Source organism: Bombus huntii, chromosome 10, assembly GCF_024542735.1.
Source record: "Bombus huntii isolate Logan2020A chromosome 10, iyBomHunt1.1, whole genome shotgun sequence".
NCBI classification, from domain to species: domain Eukaryota; kingdom Metazoa; phylum Arthropoda; class Insecta; order Hymenoptera; family Apidae; genus Bombus; species Bombus huntii.
In genome coordinates this window covers 11,638,415-11,662,857 of record NC_066247.1, presented here as the reverse complement: position 1 = coordinate 11,662,857, position 24,443 = coordinate 11,638,415, and the positions used below count along the sequence as shown (strand labels likewise).

At 34.2% G+C, this 24,443-nt stretch overlaps 1 protein-coding gene across 1 annotated transcript; it reads left to right on the top strand.

Moving 5' to 3' along the window:
- The first annotated feature begins 633 nt into the window (after positions 1-633).
- Positions 634-19,299, top strand: LOC126870662 (dynein axonemal heavy chain 8). Its single transcript, XM_050628576.1, has 50 exons — positions 634-1,054; positions 2,432-2,581; positions 2,673-2,836; positions 2,976-3,230; positions 3,317-3,557; positions 3,827-4,026; positions 4,112-4,283; positions 4,513-4,658; positions 4,933-5,071; positions 5,150-5,380; positions 5,449-5,654; positions 5,877-6,097; positions 6,298-6,583; positions 6,684-6,822; positions 6,904-7,124; positions 7,233-7,416; positions 7,476-7,616; positions 7,919-8,266; positions 8,395-8,608; positions 9,062-9,198; positions 9,272-9,470; positions 9,560-9,678; positions 9,748-10,084; positions 10,557-10,827; positions 10,904-11,104; positions 11,203-11,448; positions 11,723-12,041; positions 12,375-12,601; positions 12,668-12,890; positions 12,958-13,134; positions 13,210-13,377; positions 13,449-13,664; positions 13,746-13,883; positions 14,050-14,346; positions 14,418-14,573; positions 14,830-14,985; positions 15,055-15,190; positions 15,282-15,433; positions 15,499-15,752; positions 15,868-16,296; positions 16,378-16,654; positions 16,737-16,923; positions 16,985-17,246; positions 17,304-17,543; positions 17,619-17,786; positions 17,852-17,993; positions 18,057-18,246; positions 18,305-18,426; positions 18,490-18,651; positions 18,709-19,299. The coding sequence occupies exons 1-50, from the start codon at positions 881-883 to the stop codon at positions 18,832-18,834; spliced, it is 10,266 nt and encodes a 3,421-aa protein (XP_050484533.1). The 5' UTR covers positions 634-880; the 3' UTR covers positions 18,835-19,299.
- The last annotated feature ends 5,144 nt before the right edge of the window (positions 19,300-24,443 follow it).

Genomic DNA, 24,443 nt, shown 5'->3' with positions numbered 1-24,443 from the left:
TAGGAAACGATCTTACATCCCAGATTTTTCTCCTACGTTTCAGACGAACAATACCAATATTGTTTTTGACTTTGATAAAAATCGTTCTCGTTAATCTCGAGATTGCCTTTCAACCTTGTCTATCGGTAATTACATGGACGTCCTTAAACATTGGCGAAGTATGTGACGAAATAAGGCACTCGCTTACATCGGTGCAGATTTTTGTTAAAGAGATAAAAGACATGAAAGAAGCAAGGGTTGACGAAGTTTTCGAATCCATATCAGAAGCTGTTTTACTACAACTCGATGACCATGCAAAGACTCCTACACAATTATTAGACGATAATATCGCCTATGGGCTTACAGTAGCGGCTGATTTGGAAATTAAATCATCAGCAGCAGAGAAAGCTGTTACGGCTATTATTAACAAGTTTATGGATTTTATAATCGACGAGACTGTTCAGGATGTTAAATATAATTGGATGGATCCGGATAAAATACAAAGGCATATCTCACAAACGAAATTGACAAAGGGAAAATATGAGCCAGGTGTCCATTTTTGATTAATTTTAATTACCTTATTACATAATTAATCCTTTAATACTTCTGTTGTATTCCGCTGCACATGTTGCAACAATTTGCAAATTTTAATTATTGTGTTTTTATTTGCGCATTTCGTCTAAAAGATTTAAGAAGAAGAACAGGATAGCGAACATTGTGTTAAAATAAATATTAATTTAAGACGGAAAGTTTTCCGATAAAAAGATCTCATCTCATAAGAGATTAAATACAATCTACATAATGTTACAGTAAAATTTTAGTACTACAGGCATGTAATCTGTGTAGAACGTAAAAAACGTCATATTAAGGGGTTAAACATCTTGTATGATTCGCAAATATAATGATCCATATCTATCAACTAATCGTAGGTTTTGCCCCTATCGAGAGAACACGTAAAGTCCATATAAACAAGGTGCACAATGATTGCATGGAATTATTTGCTTATTTCCATAATAAACTCGTAGAAGCCTTAGTAAAATGCACCAAGAACTCCCTCGAATTATTAAAGAGAAAAGTCACTAATATAAGGTTCATTCGATTGCATCTATAATTTGCTGATGAGATAACGTTACTAAAAAATGACCTGTGTTCTGTTTTTTATACCTACAGCCATTTGATGGAAGATAACGAATCGAATCAGAAATCACCGATACTTTTAACAACATTTGTCTTGCAAATACCAAACATCGTGATAGTACCCCCAATAGAAGAGTTGCAGTATTATTTTGGAAAATTAGTAATTAGTTTATTGGAGAATCACAAACGAATTACAGCATGGGGACAGCGTTATGCTACTAGTCTAAAGTCTGGAAGTATCGTAACAAATTTCCAAGGTTTGTTTTTCGCGGAAGAAACGAAAATAGCGAATTGAAAACATCATTAACGATGATCGTGATAGTATCATCATTTAACAAAGCTGCATATTTGCTGTTACTTTCTTTTTTTAATTTAATACTTCTTTATTGCAACAGACTCTTCGATGTTTATAACCGTATATACATTAATGACTTATTCATATAGGAGACATTGTAGATTCTGGGAAGAATTATTATCAGATCATATCAGATCATAAAGAGATAGTTCGTAGCGTAATGAGCCTGCAAGGTGCAATTTTCGCCATGAAGCAAGACGTCGATGAAATTGCCAATGTACTACTATTTTTCTTTTCATCCAATTTTAAATATACAAGCAAATCTCGCATAACATCTGAGCTACATCGATATTAAATAACATGTTAAAAGTTCGAGAAAACTCTCGGAAATTTCTGTATACGTGAAATTTGCACGTATCCTGAGTCTCGAATAACACATTTTAATATCGTGAAAGCGATTGATCAAGTTATTCGAGAGATGTCTGTATGTGTATACATACAGCTGCAAAGGATGACACATGTGACTCAATTTGAGTTATTTAAATCATTTTTCGAGTAGATCTACTTGCAGTATTCCTACATATGGTCCGAAAACAGGGACAATATCGTTCAAAATTTCGTCGATTCCGAGCCCATCACTCAGGTGATCAAAGAAAAGTTCGTGGAGTATGACAATTTAGTCGCTGAAATTCAAAATCTGCCAAAGAAACACGTAGTTGGGCCTATAGAAATTAGCATGGGTAATAATCTAATATATTTTTCGTCATTTTTCTTGTTTGGCGACGAATAGATAGCGGATCTTTATGTATTTATGGGAAATTTGAATTTTTAGACAAACTGAAATTAGCATTTCTAGTGGAAGCACGCGCATGGAAGACGTCATTGGGACAGAAGTTATCTGCGACTTATAAAGAGAAATTAAAAAGGATCACCGAATATATAAATGAAAAGAATAAGGTACTGGTCAGAGAAATAAAGGACCTGGAAGACGTGAGGATTGCAATGAAATGTTTGAGTGAGATACGAGACGATTTCATATCGTTGGATATAGAATTGATCTTGATCGAGGAAACGTATACGTTAATGGGGAGGTTCAACATCTCTATTTCGAAGGAGGAACAGGATATTGTGGACAGTTTACGGTACAATTTTACAAACATGTTGAACACGGTAATAATTTATGAAAAATTATCATTCATCGCATATCGTTCATGTTATTACGCGATAATATTTTGAATAATGAATTGTTCGATATTATAAGGCGAAACAGGTACAAACAAAGATATGCGAAATGCAAGAGCCATTGAAAAAGGAACTGACGGATGGTGTTGCGATATTTAAGCAACAAGTAATTCATTTTGATCTCGATTTTGAGCTGAATGGTCCTATGGTTGAGGGAATACCGGCTAAAGAAGCTAGTGATCGGTATTATTTATGAATAATAGATTATTGTAATTAGAATATAATTATATCAAAGATCGGTAGTTCTAGCGCTAAATAAATAGAAACGTAAATATCATTCCCGGTTCATAACTGCTTTATTATTCTTATTTGATTTTTCTAGGCTCATATTCTTTCAAGCTCTTCTCGAAGAGTTATGGGAGAAGTACGAAACTTACAGTAGCGGGGAAAGTTTATTCGGCATTGAAATAACAGACTACCCTGCTCTTCATCAAAGGAAGAGGGAAATTAATTTACTGCAGAAGTTATACTCCTTGTATTTGCAAGTGATACGAACGATCGACGGTTACTACGAGATACCTTGGTCAGACATCGATATCGAATCTATAATGACTGAATTAGCCGATTTTCAGAACAGGTCGCTACAAGTTCTACTATTTCTTGATATTTTGTTCATTGTTATGTAAGCACAGCACGTAACTTGACTTTACAATTTTATGTTAGATGTCGGCGATTACCAAAGGCTATGAGAGACTGGCCAGCTTATATCGAGCTGAAGAAGAAGATCGATGACTTCAACGAGACTTGCCCATTGTTAGAGATGATGGCTAATAAAGCGATGCAAGAAAGACACTGGGAAAGAATGTCGAAGTTGTGCAAATACCACTTTGACGTCGAGTCGGAGACTTTTACTTTGGCTAGCGTGATGCAGGCACCTTTGTTGAAGTACAAAGATGAAGTTGAGGTATGATTTCAATCGAAACACGTAATATCTATCTCTCCTAATTAATTACTATTTATTATGTATTACATGTATATTACAGAATTATTTACGTAATTAGGTCATTTCATAAATAGAAGATTTCTGAGAGCTATGTTTAAAGCAATACAATTTTTTATGATGAGAATTCTATTATATTATATGAAATATTTAATAGAAAGATGATAGAATGATTTAATAAGACGATGGTAATAATCATAACGATAATTAATAGAATTTTTAATTTTTCGTAGGATATATGCATAAGCGCGGTGAAGGAGCAAGATATAGAGAGTAAACTGAATCAAATTATAGCAGAATGGGCTACCGTAGATTTACAGTTCTCCACGTTTAAGCAAAGAGGAGAATTACTTTTAAAAGGCACAGAAACGATCGAGATAATATCTCAACTGGAAGACAGTTTAATGATCATCAGTTCACTCCTGGCAAATCGGTATTTAATCGATTGTTTAAATTAGACGAAAAAATATTTAATCTCGAGTCAATAATATTACTACAATCTATATGATATAATTTAGATATAATGCGTATTTCAAAAAGGACATACAATTGTGGCAAAATAAGCTCAGCAACACCTCCGAAATTTTAGCAAAATGGTTGACTGTACAGAATTTATGGGCTTATTTAGAAGCGGTGTTCATTGGCGGTGATATATCGAAACAACTCCCAGCAGAGGCGAAACGTTTCAATGTAAGTAATCAATTCATCTTTAAAAGCTATTATCGAAGAAAATCACGTCCATGCTATTATGTTTGAAATTTCACTCTAATACATTTTAGACATCGATCCTCTCTATTTTAGACATCAATAAAGTCAAGTCTGGACGATGGTATTAAAACAAAATTCACATTGGTTGATACTTCCTAAGGGTTAAATTCCAAAAATCAGAAAATCGTAAATTACATTTTAAATATTCTAGAATATCGATAAAGCTTGGGTGAAGATAATGTATCGAGCACGTGAAAACGTGAACGCAGTGGAAACATGCACAGGAGACGAAACAATGGGACAATTCTTGCCACATTTATTGGAACAGCTGGAATCGTGTCAGAAGTCTCTCAGCGGGTAACAAATCTGATTCGAACACCTCTATTATTAACCCAGCTTCGTTTCTAAAATCTTTTATCTTTCAATTACCATTCTCAGTTTCGATTGAAAAATCGATCTTTCCCGCATAATCTTTTTAGCATAAAATTCAGACGCCTGCACATTTTTCCCAAATTCAAGAAATTTTCTAACAATATAACAATACGATCTGGTTAAACATGGTCTAAAGAATGCAGCAGGGTTAACATGACTTAAATTAATTAAAATAAAATAATATATGATACTTATACAGATACTTGGAAACAAAACGAAGCGTATTTCCAAGATTTTGCTTCATATCAGATCCCACCTTGTTGGAAATACTTGGTCAAGCAGCAGATTGCCATACCATACAGAAATATCTCGATGGTTTCTTCGACAACACAGCAAGAGTAACGAAACTGTCAGACTATTTTCCCTTCTTCCTACAATTAGATTCATAGATACAATTTAGATTTCTACAATTACAGTTAGAGTTTCACGAAAAAGAGTATGAGAGGATTGTAGCTATGTATTCGCGCGAAGGCGAGAAGGTACTAATGGAGAAGGATGTTATATGTTCAGGGGGTGTAGAGAACTGGTTGAACACTTTGTTAGCGGTTCATCAATTCTCAGTTGGCAGTGTAATCTCCCAAGGGCTGCAAGCTCTCACCTACGAAGAGTTTGACGTTATACAATTGATAGACAATTCGATTTTACAAGTAAAATTTCGATTATTTGGATAATTTTCCTGTTTTTCTCGATTGTAAATTATACTACATCTTAACAGGTAGGCCTATTAGTCTTGCAAGTTTTATGGACTCGCAACTCTGAAATAGCTCTCAATACAGTAAGACGAGACAGAACCATAATGAAGCGAACGAATCAATGGTTCCTCGAATTATTAAACAGTCTCATTGAAGTGACTGTTAAGGATTTGTCGAAATACGCGAGAGCAAAATACGAGGCCTTGATTACTATTCATGTGCATCAGAGGTGTGTCTATCGTCGTGTCCCATATTACGAGAAAATTAAAACTATGATTGGAATTTTCGAAGAAAATTAAGAATTTATTTTATAGTATTTTACACCTTGTTTTTCTTTTCTATTATATTCTTTTGTATCGAAAATATTGAACATTAAAATATCATGAATAATATAACCCACTATTCGTGTACTGGAGAAATGAGCCGATAAATATCTTCACGAATTTTCCAGAGACATATTCGACGAAATGTGTCAGATGAGAGTTCGCAATGTGCACGACTTCGAGTGGTTGAAGCAGTGTAGATATTATTACGATACCGAAACAGAAGATGTTCCTATAAAAATCACAGACATAGATTTTGTTTATCAGAATGAGTTTCTAGGTTGCACTGATCGACTCGCCATTACGCCTCTTACCGACAGATGCTACATAACGTTAGCTCAAGCTGTAGGTAAGACTATCGTTAAAGTGCAGGTGAAGCAAGTCTCTTTAATTAATAACTATTTTCCTTTGTCGCAATTATACAAATATGAGTTTTTAATAAGGGATATCGTCATTCTTAAATTATAGAAGAATACTTCTTCTCTAAGTATGTCGAGCCTGTTCTAATTTTCAATTATTATCAATAATTTTTTAAACTTGGTACTCCAGGTATGAATTTTGGAGGTGCACCAGCGGGACCAGCTGGGACTGGCAAAACAGAAACCACAAAGGATATGGGGAAAGCCCTTGGAAAGTACGTGGTGGTATTTAATTGCTCGGACCAAATGGATTTCCGCGGTTTGGGCAGAATATTTAAAGGATTAGCCATGGCCGGAGCGTGGGGCTGTTTCGACGAGTTTAATCGCATCGATTTGCCGGTTCTATCCGTCGCTGCTCAGCAAATAGCGATCGTACTCACAACAAGAAGGGAAAGAAAAACAAGTTTCCTTTTTAGGTATTCTGTAATATCAATCAGATTATAGAGTTTCAAGTACAGTTTCTGTTTTAAGTAATTTTATAATTTAAATTACTAAGGAAATATATGTATCATACAGTGACGGTGAAGTATACAAATTAAACTACGAGTTTGGGATCTTCATTACTATGAATCCTGGCTACGCTGGTCGCCAAGAGTTGCCAGAAAATTTAAAGATACAATTTAGAAGCGTTGCTATGATGGTTCCCGATAGACAAGTATTATCACGTAAAAATGATACAGCTATAATATAAATGTTCGATATAAATTATTGCATTGATGATTATTCGTTCGTTTAGATTATTATGCGTGTAAAATTAGCAGCCTGTGGCTTTAAGGAGAACCTTTTACTAGCACGAAAATTTTTTACTTTGTACAAACTATGCGAAGAACAATTAAGCAAACAAGTGCATTATGATTTCGGTCTGAGAAACATTTTATCCTGTTTGCGAACTCTTGGTGCGCAGAAACGAGCGAATCCCACCGATTCTGAAGAGACTACCTTAATGAGAGTTTTAAGGTAAAACAAATCCATCAGTTGCTGATACTGGAAAATGTTCCAATGGAAATCAAACCTCTGGCCTTTATCATACAATAACAAAGTTCTATCTTCACTGTGATATTGCAGAGACATGAATCTATCAAAGTTGGTAGACGAAGACGAACCCTTGTTTATGTCTCTCATCGAAGATATGTTCCCAGGAATCAAACTCAGAGTTCAAACATACAAGGACCTGCAGAAAGCAATTGCAAATGCAACTGCCGCTCTTGGCATAATGAATCATGCAGAGTGGAATTTGAAAACAATTCAAGTAAACTTGGCAATTGAACATCGAGCTATTCGAGATAATAATACTCCTTATATCTCTAGTTATACGAAACGTCTTTGGTTCGTCATGGTTTGATGGTGCTCGGACCAACAGGATCCGGGAAAACCATGTGCATGTGGGCTCTTATGAAAGCTTTAACAGAAATGGGCATGCCCCATAAAGAAGTCAGAATGAATCCCAAAGTTAGCGTCTTCCTTTACACCGACCTTTAATTACTAATTGATCAATCAATTTTTTCGTTAATGTCTAAATAAGATTCTGAATAAGCTACTCGTGCAACAGCGGATTATCATTGCACGTATTTTTGATAAATTCTACCACTATTCTAATCGATGAATTACATAATATACATAATATATTAAGAAGTTGAAAAAAATCTTATAAAATAAAATAGTCGAGAATATTCTATGAACAATGCATTGGTGTGTTTAGTAAGTAATTTGCAGCAAGTGAACTAAATTTGGTAACGAAACAATTTCCTTAGGCCATAACCGCGTCTCAGATGTTTGGTAGACTGGATGTAGCGACAAATGATTGGACAGATGGAATTTTCTCTACTATATGGAGAAGATCGACACAGACGAAGAAAACAGAAAATTTATGGATGGTCTTGGATGGCCCTGTGGATGCTGTATGGATTGAGAACTTAAATTCGGTGCTGGATGATAATAAGACATTGACTTTAGCGAATGGCGATCGTATAATTATGGCGTCGAACACTAAATTGGTCTTTGAGCCAGATAATGTCGATAATGCATCGCCAGCCACGATATCCCGCATGGGAATGGTGTTTATAAGCGCTTCTGTTCTAAAATGGACCCCCATTCTACAAGTAATTTCAAAACTACATATTTCTTACTATTTCTTGTATCTAAGCTTTCAACAGCTTTGTTGTTGATACATACTTTCGGCTGCGTTTTAAGATGTAACAGTATTCAATATCTTTTTGTTAATACTCAGGGGTGGTTCAAGACACAACCGCCTGCACAAGTAGAAGTGTTGAATAATTTCTTTAATAAAATTTACAACGATGCTCATACCTTCGTTCAAACGAAGCTTCCGACAACAATGCATCTCCTGGAAGCTCTTTATATAAGGCAATGTATCGATCTATTGGATGGTTTGCTTGGTACAAATAAAGATACGGCTAGTACGTATTTTTTATCCATATACTATTATCATATCAGAGTAAGAACAATATTTGAATTTAATCAAAAGTTAAAAAGTAATAACCAATTAATAATTAAAACTGACACTTTTTTATGGGGTTGGTAGGTTATAAATTCAAATTAAATATCTATTAAAAACATAGCAATAATATATTTAACTATTTACTATGTATGTATTATGTATATTACTATCTTTATTTTTTTTAATTTTATTGCTTGCATTACATCGAATCTTTTTCTATCAGAACCATCTTCGACTAATTTGTAATTCATAAATTAAGAAATTTGAAGATAAAGTTAATAAGATAGGTTTGTCAACTAACAAACTGGTTTTGTAAAATTCGACAATTACATGTAATTGAAAAATCTATCGGACTGAAAACTTTTACACACCTTTGCAAGTGTAGTTTGTTACATGAAGGGATTTAATTGAAATGTACGTGATTCAGGAACACTACCAGAGTATCACATCGAAAAGATATTCCTATTCTCGCTAATGTGGAGTCTGGGAGCGGTATTGGAATTAGACGAACGTAACGCATTGCAGGAGTTCCTACTTAATCATCAATCGAAATGTAATTGGCCAAAATGCAAGGTAGTACTATGCACATGGGATTAATTGATATGGAAACAAGCATAATTATACCGTGAAATAATGGTTATCGTAGGAAGATGAAACTATCTTTGAATATCTGGTGTCAGACGATGGCCAGTGGATTCATTGGTCCGAAAAGGTCCCAGAATTTATCTATCCTTCGGACGAAGTTTTAAAATATTACACTATTTTAGTCCCTAACATAGATAATGCAAGAACCTTATTTTTGATCGATATCATTGCAAAACAAGGAAAAGCAGTGCTGCTAATAGGTATCAATCACATCACTGTCGCAAGCTTGCTTTTTAAGAGATTAGTAATTTATTAATCATTAACTATTAAACGACTCTACTAATCATAGGAGAGCAAGGAACGGCGAAAACAGTCATGATCAAAAGCTTCATGTCCCATTACGATCCAGAAGAACACCTATTCAAATCTTTTAGTTTTTCTTCTGCATCAACCCCTAATATGGTTCAGGTAATTAACTCGAAATTCGGAAAATTAGTATAGACGATAAGTTACGAAGTAACGGAATACGATTCGTAGCGAGTGTTTGAGAGCTACGTCGAGAAAAGGGTGGGTACCACTTACGGACCGCCAGGTGGTCGGAAAATGACCATTTTCATCGACGATATAAATATGCCTGAGATAAACGAATGGGGTGATCAAATTACAAACGAGATAGTTCGTCAACTGATGGAGTATAAAGGATTTTATTCCCTGGATAAGCCAGGCGATTTCTGCATTATACAGGATATTCAGTTGTTAGCAGCTATGATCCACCCTGGCGGCGGTAGAAACGATATTCCACCACGGCTCAAGAGACAATTCAATATTTTTAACTGTACATTACCATCCAACAAATCTATGGACACGATTTTCAGTAAGAGCATATAATTAGCGAAATAATATATAAACAGATGTTCCAATTAAGCATTAAAACAGCTATTAATGAATTTCTACGTTCCATGTAAATCGTTATTTTCTTTTCTTGTAATAACTCGGTAATATTTAATTATAATATGCAATATAAATGTAATAACGATAATGGCAAGGTTACATTGCGTAGATTACATCGACAAATTTAAATTACAAGACAGTTTATTTTTGATGGAAATGACACGACGCATACAAAGACAAGAGATTTATAAATAATTTCTTTATTTGTAATTTTTGTTTCAGTGCATCGTATCATTCCTATTAAAAATAAACGATACCACGTTTATAATTTACAAATACGTAGATTTACTAAACTGGGATTAATTAATTTCTCTTTATTAATTATTGATTCTGTAATTATCGAAGCTTTGGTTAGGAAATTACCAGGTTAATAAATGTTTTGAAAAAATGTTTAGGAAGTATTGGACAAGGATATTTCTGTAGTACTAGATTCGACGAGAATATTGTAAGCTTTCTGCCAAAATTAATACCTTTGACGAGAGTTCTATGGCAGCAGACTAAAAGTAAAATGTTACCAACGCCAGCGAAGTTCCACTATATTTTTAATTTAAGAGACTTGTCACGAATATGGGAAGGCATTCTCAGAATAGAAAGAGCTGAATGTGATTCTAGAAGCAGACTATTAAAGCTTTGGGAACACGAATGTACTCGAGTGATTGCAGATCGGTTGGTTATCATACGAGTAAACCGAAAAGTTTTTTCAATAAACTACAGACATAATTATATTCTTTATTGCTATTAGATTTACGAATAACGAGGACACCCAGTGGTTCAAAAGTACATTAAGAAAAACTGCGGAGAAAATGTTGGGTTCTGATTTTAATTTCTATATACCAGTCGAAACATATTTCGTGAACTTTCTACGCGAACCGCCGGAACCTACTGGAGATGAACCGGAAGACTTCGTCTTCGAGGCGCCAAAGATTTACGAAGAGATTCCAAGGTTCAATTTTACTTAAAAAACTTAATTCACCAGTTCAGCTTACTCCAATGACACTAATCAAGGATTCGAATGTTAACAAAATGAAAATCTCTTTATAGTTATGAGGATGTGATTGCGAAAGTTCGACAAAACATGGATCAATTCAACGAATACATTCGGGGGATGCACCTGGATCTAGTATTCTTTCACGATGCTTTGGTGCATCTGATTCGAATATCGAGAATCCTAGGTGTTCCTCGAAGTAACGCGATGCTAGTAGGTGTTGGAGGATCAGGCAAACAGAGTCTGACTCGGCTGGCCTCTTTTATTGCTGGTTTTAGTTTCTATCAAATTACGTTAACCAGGTATGTAATCGCAGCAAAAGAATTTCTAAATGATTTTCAGACTAGGGTCCTCTTGTACAACTGAATTAATCAAACAAATTTACAGTCTATAAGTATAAGTATAATTTACAGACTACTAATTTAATTGCTAATCTTATTAATCGGTAAATTATTGTACGAGAGAAATCAGATATTCTGATACACCAGCAAGTATGTTCATACTGCTCATGACTACACCATGATGAATCGTGGTATTTTTACTATCTTATCCTTGTCTATTATTGTTTCTGTCTAGGAGTTATAGTGTTACAAGCTTATTGGAGGATTTACGAAAAGTGTATAGTGCAGCTGGTGTAGGAAGCAAAGGACAAACGTTCATATTTACCGATAATGACATAAAGGAGGAAGCTTTTCTGGAATATATTAATAATATCTTGAGCGTTGGTGAAGTTGCAAATCTATTTCCAGCAGATGAACTTGATGAGATTTTGACGACGGTGACGCCTATGATGAAGAAGGATGATCCAAGGCGTCCACCCACTCCTGATAATCTTTACGATTATTTCCTGTCACGTGCGAGAGATCAGTTACATGTGATCTTGTGTTTTTCACCAGTGAGTGATTTAATCTATAAATTCATGTAAAATATAATGAAACCGTAAAACTTATTAACATTCTAACAATATAACAAAATAACAAAGAATTCAGAATGAACGAGTTAAAAGATAATTGTTTCGTTACTGTCAGGATTTCCTGTCTTTTCTGGTATGAGATACAAAGCTTTCAACTTCTTAGAAGAAATAGATATTAATAATTGTATTAGGTACGATGACGATTAAAATGTGAAATTTATTTTACTATTTTTGGACTATACTATTAAAGGGTTAATTAAAGAAAGAATACCATTTGTGTGTTTGATAAAAAGTGTATTCCTATTTGAATTGCAGGTTGGTGAGAAGTTCAGATCACGAGCACTGAAATTCCCTGGTCTTATATCCGGTTGCACCATGAACTGGTTCTGGAGATGGCCAAAAGATGCTTTGTACGAAGTCAGTGATCATTTCTTAAAAAAATATAAAGTAATGTGTAGTGCAGAGATAAAACAACAGTTGATGGAAGTTATGGGAGATATACATCATGATGTGAATGACGTTTGCACACAATATTTCGATAGGTAATGTTATGTAAATTAATCTTAATTCATTTTCATATAGATATACATAATCCTTTTTCTGAATAGATTCCGAAGAGAAGTATACGTAACACCAAAATCATTTTTAACATTCCTAAGCGGATATAAAGTACTTTACAAACAACGTTTGGATAATATTAATATCCTCTCGTATCGTATGAGCAGTGGTTTAAGTAAGTTAATCGATGCTGCAGGCCAAGTCGATGAATTGCGTAAAGTTTTGGAACAAAATCAACAAGAAATCGCTGAGAAGAATGTGCAAGTCGAAGCTGTTCGTATATTTTTATATTAATTATAAAACTTTAATAAAATTTAATAATAAAATTATTATTTTGTAGATTTTAGTTACTGTGAATGAAAAGAAGAGCGAAGCGGAAGCGGTGAAAGCACAAGTGCAGGTTTCTAAGGACGAAGCAGAAACTATCTTGAAAGTGATCGCGAAAGAAAAAGCGGCAGCAGAACAGAAATTGAAAGCTGCGGAGCCTGCTTTATTGGAAGCAGAGGCTGCCTTGCAAGTTGGTTCCTTTTATATAAATTTAAATTAATTAGATACTTTAGGTTTTAAATGACAATTTTGTGATATATTTCAGACTATAAAAGCTGCTGACATTGCCACAGTAAGAAAACTAGGAAAACCACCATATTTAATTACTCTTATTATGGATTGCGTGTTAATACTGTTTGGAAGAAGATTGGAACCAGTTAAACCTGATTACGAACGACAATTTTTAACTCCTTCGTGGTCTGAAGCTTTAAAAGTATTTCCATCGTTATTCCATTATTTCATTATTTAATACATATAAATTCTTTATTACTTTACGTATTACAGGTGATGGCTGATACTAGATTTTTATACAATTTGCAAAATTTCCCAAAGGATAATATCAACGCCGAAACCGTCGACTTAATGCGACCATACTTAAATTATCATTTGTATACTTATGAAGCTGCGAAGCAAGCTTGCGGAAACGTTGCTGGTCTCATTCAGTGGACCATCTCAATGGTTACATTCTACGGAATAAATAAAGATGTTCTTCCACTAAAAGTACTTACTTCTTACTCACTTTTAATTCAAATCATTAAGACGAAAGAAACAAAATCTCTATAAAGAATTTTTAATTCACAGGCGAATTTGGCTGTGCAAGAAAGTAAATACGAGAAAGCGAATCGAAACTTAATGGAAGCTGAAAGTGTCTTGAGAGAGAAAGACGAAGATTTGAAAGTGGTACAACAAGAGTTCGATGCTGTGATGGAAGAACGTCAAGTAATTTATATTTAAAATATATATACTCCAAGAACTTTTATGATTTATCTTTCCTTTTGATCTTCCCTTTTAGCACGTATATTTTTTCTATTTTTCCCCCTCTTTTCTGTTTTTTCCTTCCTTTCTCGTAATTTGTGTGTTTCTTAAATAAAATTTATCTCTTCAGAAAATAGTCGATTTAGCAGAAATATGTCAAGCGAAGACAGACACAGCCACAGCAATGATCGAGGGACTTTCTGGCGAAAGAATAAGATGGACGGAGCAAATTGCTATCTTTAAATCGGAAATAGATCGTCTAGTCGGCGATGTATTGATTCTAATAGGTTTCTTATCATATTGCGGGCCCTTCAATCAAGAATTCAGGACTCTATTGCAGAGACAATGGTTTGATTTTATCCAAGCCCGAAAGATTCCGATTTCCCTCGTAATAAATATTACGGCTACTTTGACTGATACTGCTACTGTAAGTGAAAAATTAACTTAACATGTGTTAATTATAGAATGTCGTTAGAGTATGGCATCGATATTTTAAAGATTGGAGAGTGGAGTTTGCAAGGTCTTCCAACGGACGATTTGTCCATTCAGAATGGAATTATAGTAACGCAAGCAACCAGATATCCCCTCTTAATCGATCCTCAGCTACAAGGTAAAGCATGGATCATGAAGAAAGAAGAAGAATTTCAATTGCAGGTGAAACTTTCTTTTTCTATGTTAACCCTTTCACATTTGATTAATTATTAGATTGTTCGAAAAATTCAATTTCGATGAACGTATGTATTTGATTTCGCTAAAATTCATCCTAATTTGTGTGTTTCAAAAAATGTTTCTATTATCAGTAACTGATAAAGTGAATTTTTTTTCTAAAATACATGAATATCCTAATCTTGAAATGATTTGTTAATTTACTTACTGTAGAATGTTAACGCATTTTGATGTTTGATTTTAGGCAACGTTACTCACACATAAATATTTTAGAAATTATTTGGAAGATTGTGTTTCTCTGGGTCGTCCATTGTTAATCGTCGACGTAGGAGAAGAATTGGATCCTGTTTTGGACAATTTGCTGGAAAAGAACTTTATAAAGATAGGAACTTCTTTGAAGGTAAAGCACTTGCATTCAAATTGTTTTAGAAATGGTTTGGACATAAATATATATCGATAATTTTTATAGGTAAAGTTAGGCGATAAAGAAGTGGATATTCATAAGGATTTTAGACTTTATATTACTACGAAGTTACCCAATCCATCGTATACGCCAGAAATATTTGCACGTACTGCTATAATCGATTTTACTGTCACTATAAAGGGTAATTTTCAAATATAAATAATTAGATATAATGTAATATAATGTACATGTATTTATCAATTTTCTAAATAAATTTGCATATAAATTCGCAGGATTGGAAGATCAGTTATTAGGAAGAGTAATCCTAACAGAGAGAAAGGAACTTGAAAACGAAAAAACACAGTTGATAGCAAATGTAACTGCGAATAATAGAAAGATCAAAGAATTAGAAGCTAATCTTCTACAAAAATTGACGACCGTAGAAGTATGTATCTTATTTTACTTTACTTGTAAATGTTAATAAGTGTATCATATTTTGTTCGTCTTCAGGGACCTTTGATAGAAGACGTAGAACTAATGTCTGTACTAAATATCACGAAACAAACAGCTGCCGAGATAAACGAGCAGTTAAGCATCGCAAAGGATACAGAATTAAGAATCGATTTAGCTCGAGAAGAATTTCGACCAGTAGCAACACGTGGCAGTGTTTTGTACTTTTTAATTTGCGATATGTCTTTGGTTAATTGCATGTATCAAACGTCGCTCGTTCAATTCTTAGAACGTTTCGACCTTTCTATGGAAAGGTATACGTATATAGTATAATTTAATTTAATTTAAAAAATATATATATTTTTTCAAATATACTTTAATTTGTGAGGAATTATTAAAGTTGAATACAAAATTATTCGATCGATTTAGATCTGAGAAGAGTCCAGTTAATCAACGTAGAATCAATTTCATTATTGAATACCTCACATATGAAATCTTCAAGTACAAAGCAAGAGGTCTTTACGAAATTCATAAATACATGTTCATCTTATTGATGACGTTAAAGATTGATTTACAACGTGATGTTATTTCTCACGATGAGTTCCAGTATTTTATCAAAGGTGGTGCAGCCTTGGACTTAAACACTGTTGCACCAAAACCTTGCAAATGGATTACAGATGTTACCTGGTTAAATTTGATTGCACTTTCTGCCTTAAGACAATTTCAATACATTCCTTCTCAAGTACCAGCTTCTGAAAAGGTTTGGAAGCAATGGTTTGATAAACCTACTCCGGAGGAAGAAGTGATACCTGATGGTTATAACAGTTTAGATACTTTTCGACGTTTATTGTTAATTAGGTTGTCCTAATGATCATTCAATTTAGTTTCATGTATACAGATTAAAAAGTATCGTACGTAATGTATTTAATAAATTTTTAGGGCATGGTGTATTGATAGAACACTATCACAATCAAGAAAATACATATCAACTTCATTAGGAGAAAGATATGCAGAGCCTGTAATTACTCTTTTGGATGTAATGCACAGTGAATCAAGACCAAATACTCCCATGATTTGCTTCTTGAGTATGGGTTCTGATCCTACACCCAGTATAGAACACCTTGCTAAAAAATTGGAGATTATGTGTAAAAGTATCTCAATGGGACAAGGACAAGAAGTTCATGCAAGAAAATTGATTCAAAGTGCAAGCACTGAAGTTAGTTTTTATGAAAAATTTAAGAGAGATTAAGTGAAAATACAGGTATTAATGTGTGATGCATTAATATAGTAATTTATAGGGTTACTGGGCATTGTGTCAAAATTGTCACTTAGGTTTGGACTATATGCAAGAATTAGTTAACTTCATTTTGGAAATGGAGGAACCACATCCAAATTTTCGTATATGGATTACTACAGAACCACACAAGGACTTTCCAATATCTCTTTTGCAAATGTCCATAAAATACACTTATGAGCCTCCACAAGGTAAAGAAAGAATAATTCTCTAATTTCTTGTTTCTACATTTTCCTTCATCCTTCATGTTAGGTGTGAGAGCAGGTTTGCTTGCCACATATAGTGGAATGAGTCAAGAAATGTTAGATCAATGTGATGCTCCACAATATATACCAATTATATACACAGTATCGTTTTTACATACTATTGTGCAAGAGAGAAGAAAATTTGGACCTCTTGGTTGGAACATACCATATGAATTTAATCTATCAGATTGGCTGGCATCCTGCATGTTCATTAACAATCATTTGAGTGATTTTGATGTAAAACAAGGAATAAGTTGGCACACGATAAGGTAATACAAGAGAAAAATTTCTTTTAAAAATAATTTTAAATGAAAAAACAATTTTAGATACATGATAGGAGAGGTGCAGTATGGAGGTCGTGTTACGGATGATTATGACAAAAGGTTGTTGAACACATTTGCAAAATTATGGTTTTTAGATGCAATTTTTTCAGAGGACTTTGTATTCTACAAAGGATACCCTGTTTTAGTTTACAAACAAGTTACAGACTACCTGAAAGTAATTGATGAAATGAGTTCCATAGATCCACCACAAGTTTATGGTTTGCATCTTAATGCAAACATTACGTAAGAACATTTTCTCCCAATATTCCTGCTGTAACTGTATTGAAAGGAATTTATGAGGAATTTATAATGCTGCAGATATCAAGGTAATACTACACAAGCTGTTTTAGATACTATAATATCTGTACAACCAAAGGAAGCAGGTGTAGGTGGTGGTGAATCTAGGGAAGTAATTGTATCTAGACAAGCAAAGGAAATGTTAAAGAAATTGCCACCAAGTTATGATCCATTTGAAGTAAAACAGAGGTATACCTCAATAATATTTCTAAATGATTGTTTCCATCAACTAATTCAGAGATATTACTTTATAGATTGCGAATATTGGGTGCCACTGCACCAATGACTATTTTTCTGAAACAAGAAATTGATAGAATACAAGTAGTTATTACATTAGTGGACGTTATTTTAAAAGATCTTTTACTTGCTATAGAAGGTGTTATTATAATGAGCGAGGTAATTTTTTTTATTAATTCCACACTAAACATTATAAATTCATCTCATGCAAATAATGTTTAGGAATTGAGAGATGCTCTTGATAATATATATGATGCTAGAGTACCAAAAGCATGGAAAGCAAAATCATGGGAATCTACCTCTCTTGGTTTTTGGTATACTGAACTACTGGACAGAAATAAACAATTTTCTACTTGGTTGCACACTGACAGACCTGCCAAATTCTGGATGACTGGATTTTTCAATCCTCAAGGTACATAATAATTTACAAATGAAATTTAATTGCAAATAATTAAACTTTAATTACATAGGATTTCTAACTGCAATGAGGCAAGAAGTAACAAGAGCTCACAAAGGATGGGCATTGGATAATGTAACTTTACATAATGAAGTTTTACGGTATACAGCAGAAGAAATTAAAGTTGCACCTCAAGTATGTTAATCATCTTGTGAAATCATATATACATTAATGAATAACAACTGTTTTATGTACTAGGAGGGAGTTTATATATATGGACTATTTCTTGAAGGGGCTGGTTGGGATAGAAGGAATAATAGACTGTGTGAATCAGCAAATAAAGTTCTATATGTATTAATGCCTGTCATTCACATCTTTGCTTTATATAATATTCCTGATAAAGATCCAAAATTATATCAGGTAGATATATTTGTACTAAAACCTTTAAACTTATTAATTATCTTTTAATATTCACAGTGTCCAGTGTATAAAAAACCACAAAGAACCTACGTGCTATTGGTTACACCACTTTGGTTGCAAACAAGCAGACCACCAGAATTCTGGATCTTGCGCGGGGTAGCTCTATTATGTGATATAAAATAAAAGTATTTGTATCTCTTTTCTTAAATTAACATGCTTCAAGAGAATATATAATATGATGCAAATGATTCTATGAGATTTATGTGATATTTGTTATTGGACAATACTTCTTATAATTATTTGATTTTAAAAACTACCAGAAACTATAAATAAGGAATCTGACGGGAAAATATAAATTCTATATACATTTCAGACTAATTTCAGATTTTAGCAGTACAATCATGATAGTTGTGTCTCATTACAGTGGAAATAAAATTTCAAAATGTTTTATATAACCCATACAGTACATACATAAAAATTTTCTACAGTAAATGCACAAATATTTTGTTAAGCTATTGTAGGTATGATTAATACTTACCTTTTACATTTGATCGAAGTCGTCTCATAATTATCATTGTTAAAAGAATTACCGCTGGGAATTTATCCATGTCGAGTCTTGAAAACTCGTGGTGGCACCTCGTGTTCTAAATTTTCTGAAACGTGCGCGAGCGCGCGCGTAAATTGTGGATTTTCATTGATTTATTCGAGAAACTTCCGTGAACAGTGTAACGAATAAAAATGTTGGAAACTTTCGAATCGTTGAAAATTTTCAAACTCAAAATGGCTAGTGAATTACCGTCACTTTAAATCGTAATGAAGGCACTCCTTGAGTTCGCTGGTTTTCGACATTTTTTTTCGATATTACATTAAACAATAAATTAACGATATAATGAGGTGCAATAAAATATGAAGAAAATTAATTGAGACAAAAGTAAAACAGTTATTAGTACTCGCGGCAGATGTTTACGACATTTCTCGCGCGGCAAGAACTAATATTACAATTGAAAGTTTGTTATTTGTTTCCACTAATACGTTTTACTTATTGTATTTTTAATATCGTGATTTTAATCTGTATTGTCAACAAGAAATAGTTTGAAATTAAATTTATTTGCAATCTGCATATGAATTTAAATTTTATTATTTTATCGTATTTGTAATTGGCGCCAATTATTGCTTTAGGAAACGATAACCAATTACATATTAATATATATTATCAATCAAATGTAGATGGGTATATAAAATATGATTTATTTCTATAGTAAACATTTAACTATTTTTCATAAATAGAAAATTAGTAAATGTATTAAAATTTTCTAATATTCCCCATTTATTTTGCATTTATTTAGTTTTATATTATTACAGATTCAAAATTATGTTGAACTGCGCATCTCTCACCTTTCGACCAATCACGTAGCACCTTTCATATTTGAAAATCTTGAAACAGTATCGTGTCGGACGTGTAATTAATACGACGCAATGTGTAGTGGCCTCCGTTTGATTTATAATATAATCGTAAAATACCGTAGTTTTTAAAAGTATCTCAATTTTATAACGTTTGTGTTGCAACTGTTCTGTTTGTTTCCGTTTTATTCAATGAAATTATGAGATACAAGCGGATATTCAAAAAGTGTTATGTACGGTTATAAATGTTACATTCGTTCGCAATCGTTGTATGTGTGTACGATAGCATACGTGTTACGCGAGTGCGAAAAGGTGCTAATTCGAGAAATTTTTTCCGCGTGCATCCGATTGCATTCGTCGGTTTTCAAAGTATCATCGTGTAATCCGCTCGATATATCTCGTGTCTCTATCCACCCTCGTGCCTCTGTTAATAGCAGGCAATTTCGTGTTCCCTCGACTAACCCGTGTAATTGAGCCAATGTGTGTTAATCAGGAGGCGCCTCATTTGCCACGGGGAATAGTCTGAATTGCTTTTGTTACCTGAAATATCTTGCTGTAGCGTATGGTTCGCGTATCGATTTTTAGAAATCCTGGCGTATTTGCAGGAAGGAAAAGAATCTCGCGGAACAAAAGACCAATTAAACAACGTCCCTTTCATCATAGAAATCATCGTTTCATCGTTTCTGGTGAGTTGACTTTGCCACGCTTTCTTATTTCAATCTATTTTATCATGTGTTTGTACGGATATAGATGCTTCGATTTAAAGAATCTAAGATTATCCTAATTGTAGAAGTAAGATACTCGTATTCACAATTGTTCTCATATCTAACAATTTCCATAATGGCGTATTTGTATATATATTATTCTAAAACACAGGGATAAATTCAAATGCGTGAATCAATAAGTGTCGTTAGTTATTTCGCAAGAACTACGCTAGCTGTCGCCACTTTCCATATTTTGGTTAAAAGTACATATATGGGAGGAAAAACATATTATATTTGATTCACGAGTAATTGTGATTTACGTTATCGAGCGCCAGAAGATGTAAAACTATTTGACAATAAAGAAGTAGTGAGGATTCCATCTATAATACATATATGCTGGCGAGAGTAATGATTGTTATTAAAATATAAATGATTAAAACATTATTACAACATAAGTTAGTATTATCTATTCGTAAAATATGTACTCTTCGTAATTTAAAGGGAATAGAGTACAGCATGTAAAAAATCGTCAAGAACATTTAACCGTGTTATGTTTGATTCTCGATTAACTTTATTAATTATTTTTCAAAATCAGAGAATACTATAAGTTATGACAATGCATTGAAATTAATTAAGACAAGGATAAAGCTTTCAAACTTTAAAACTTTATCAGATCTACATACTAGTTTAGAGATATCTTTCAATAAACATATATTAAATGTTAGCCATTGAAGATTGCGCGAATGTCGTAGAACTCGTACGAGCTTAAGTTCGTATCTGAGCTCGAATAATCATATTTGAACATTGAACTCATTACCAAAGGAACCAAATCATACGACTTACCGATCGTAGCACGCATGATTGGATGAGTAGATCTCTTTGCCTTTGATTTGATTGCACGTGCTTCCTCGAATCCATGAACACGCTTTGATTCCTTGACTTTGAGAGGACATGAAGAGTTAAATTCCATTCGTAATCACTCATCAGTGCGGAAGACACTGCGTTGGCACTGATTTTATACGTAGTAGTTAAATAGAAGATGTAATTATTATTATTAATATAATTAATATAAAATTTATTATTTTGTATCGACTTATACATTTTCCTAACCTAATTCTAAGCATATACCAATTATTTATGGTTACTCAATAATTATTTATTAAACATGTAAATTTCATATGTTTTTACACACACTACTCTGTAATATAAAATTACGTTGAAGTATTCAATATCACGACTTTCGTTATTTTATTTAATAATGTCTGTATGCAATTTTGTATTTAATATACGGTAAAATTCCATTTATTTGAATCTGTCGTTGTAAATAAACACTTTATATAATAAGATCTTACTGATCTTCCTTATTAACATCACTATACTATTGATATTGTTACTGCTATACTTGGCAAATCGCGGAGAGTTTAGGAAACATGGCGATTTTTTTCGAGGTTGGCATCTCTGAACGTGAGCTAATGAAACGAAATTTCATACAATCACGGATCATGTCAATTCTATCCTTAGTGTGTGCTTTACGCATAGACATAGTCAGTATCTACATTTCCTGAAGCATTGTCGCTTATTAAATGTTCACGGAAACACATAGAAATTCCATTTGATGGAAATTGTGTACAAGTTGGTCGCAGCCTCGTCACACGCTAGCCAGGGAATATTAATTTTACTTACCTGGTGCGGTTTGCGTTACGTTGGTGACTCGAACGACGAACTTTAACTAACAGAACATGATTGATATTGTGTCGTAGAACAAGTCCAGGTCCGTAATCCTGGCTTACGGACCGCGGTTGCATTGTCGTCGCAACCGGTAACCGACGGAAGTACGCGTGTTAGCCTAAGACACGGTTGATTTTCAAATTAGACTTCTCGTAAGCGACGAACTCGAAATTGAATGGAAACATGTTGGAATACGAATTGGAATGGATGGGTTTGGCTAGATTATGCGCGGTCAATAGATCCGTATGCGAGTTGTGCCATACCGTGTTTTGAATCAATTAAATTCCCCGGATCCAATAATCCTCGTTGGTGTTTGTTCCTACGGTAATTCGTAATTCGTAATCTTCTTGTTCGAAATGATCGATACCTGCATCGACGTCTAACGTCTAAGGAGAAATTTCAATTTTTCTTCTTCTTTAATCTACACGATTAAATAATGTAGTCTTTCGTGCGTTATCGATGTCGCGCGGATACAGCAGTTGTCTTTAACGAGTTTAACGATCTTTTATTTTCACAAACAGCTGCAGATTTCCTAATTCAAAGCGATTGCTTGTTTCGTTCGACGACGTTCGCTGGACCCACCTTCTCCGGTTGCAAACATCTCCGGTAAATAAGTCGAGTAATGCCAGTGTCCGTGGCGCTTTCTTCCGTCGCACTCGTATCTCGTTCGAGTCTTATCTTTTTCTCGGGCAGTCGTCTCGCGTGCGCCATAAATCTTGGCAAACTTACGTATGCGGGACGACCACTTTTCCGGTCGTTCTCTGTCTAGCGCAGGAAGCTATCGTTCGAAACTTCCTCACACACACCAAATACAGCCGCCACGAACATTAGAAAGCGGCTCTCGAGCGAGTTCCGCACTCTGCTTCACGATATAGACATAGAACTTCTCGAATCCGATTCGAGAGAGGTTTCCAGTTTTCCGCTGGTACGTACACACGGCCAAACAGCGCTGGACAATAATCGTGGCGACCAAGCAGTGCAAACATCGTGCATGCATGCATAGGTCGCACAATGCATGCCACGAACAGTGGACTGGTTCGAATTCGTCGTCAGACGCGGATGTTCTACACTGGTTCGTCAAAGCAAATCCCAGAACTACGGTTGGAGATTCTAAATAGTTAAGCCGGCGTTGATCGAACTTGGGTATGGATGAACTCGATAACTCGCAACGGAGCTGCAGATTATGTCACGTGGACGGTCGGAGTATGCTTCAGACTCGGGTAAATAGATTGTTGGACCGCGTGCGTAAACGATTGTATTCCACGTTGTTGATACTGTCATGGATTCTAATCCGCAAGTATACGGACACGATGTGGGCTCGCCTCGCTACAGGATATTTGCTTTAAGTTTCGAAACTTCGTGTTTAAGGATTCGAGGAATCGTTTTGTACAACGAAAGACGCCCGCAGACGTAATGGTATTATTTATAATATGCGTGGATAAGTTGGTTTCAATGGCTAGTAGCTCGAGGATAGAGATCAATCAGCATGTTATTTGTATCTTTCATGGCAGAAAATTGAATTAGTTTGTGGTGGACGGTTAAACGTGTTGGTGTATATACCGATAAGACGAGTTAATACTTTGTATAGTCAAATGTATTTAAACTTATTCGCAGTATAGAGTTAATCGTCGTTCGTTCAGTGTTGCTCGATATGCGTTTACAAGGCAATGTTTACGTTCGCTCATAAGAATGCTCGATACTGGTTGTTCTAAAGATCGTATTCGTTTATTTATATTATATATTATTATATTATATTTATATTATTTATATCGTTTTGTCCGGAGTTTGTTTATCGTTACGTTTCGTGCGTTAAGACGGTGTCAATGTCCCGTGGCAAAACAACATGAGTCGCTCTCGATTCGCATCGTCCTCTGACTCATGTGCCGCTACAAGTTCGAGACACAAAATCGGAAAGAATTACGAGCGAATTACGTTGTAATAATTTATTTAACTCGATAC

Excerpts from the sequence above, each read along its gene's own strand:
- LOC126870662 (XM_050628576.1), top strand. The coding sequence starts at position 881 with ATGATCCATATCTATCAACTAATCGTAGGTTTTGCCCCTATCGAGAGA. Across the intron at positions 7,125-7,232 it reads ACCTTAATGAGAGTTTTAAG|AGACATGAATCTATCAAAGT; the intron begins GTAAAACAAATC and ends GTGATATTGCAG. Across the intron at positions 14,574-14,829 it reads AAGAAGAATTTCAATTGCAG|GCAACGTTACTCACACATAA; the intron begins GTGAAACTTTCT and ends GTTTGATTTTAG.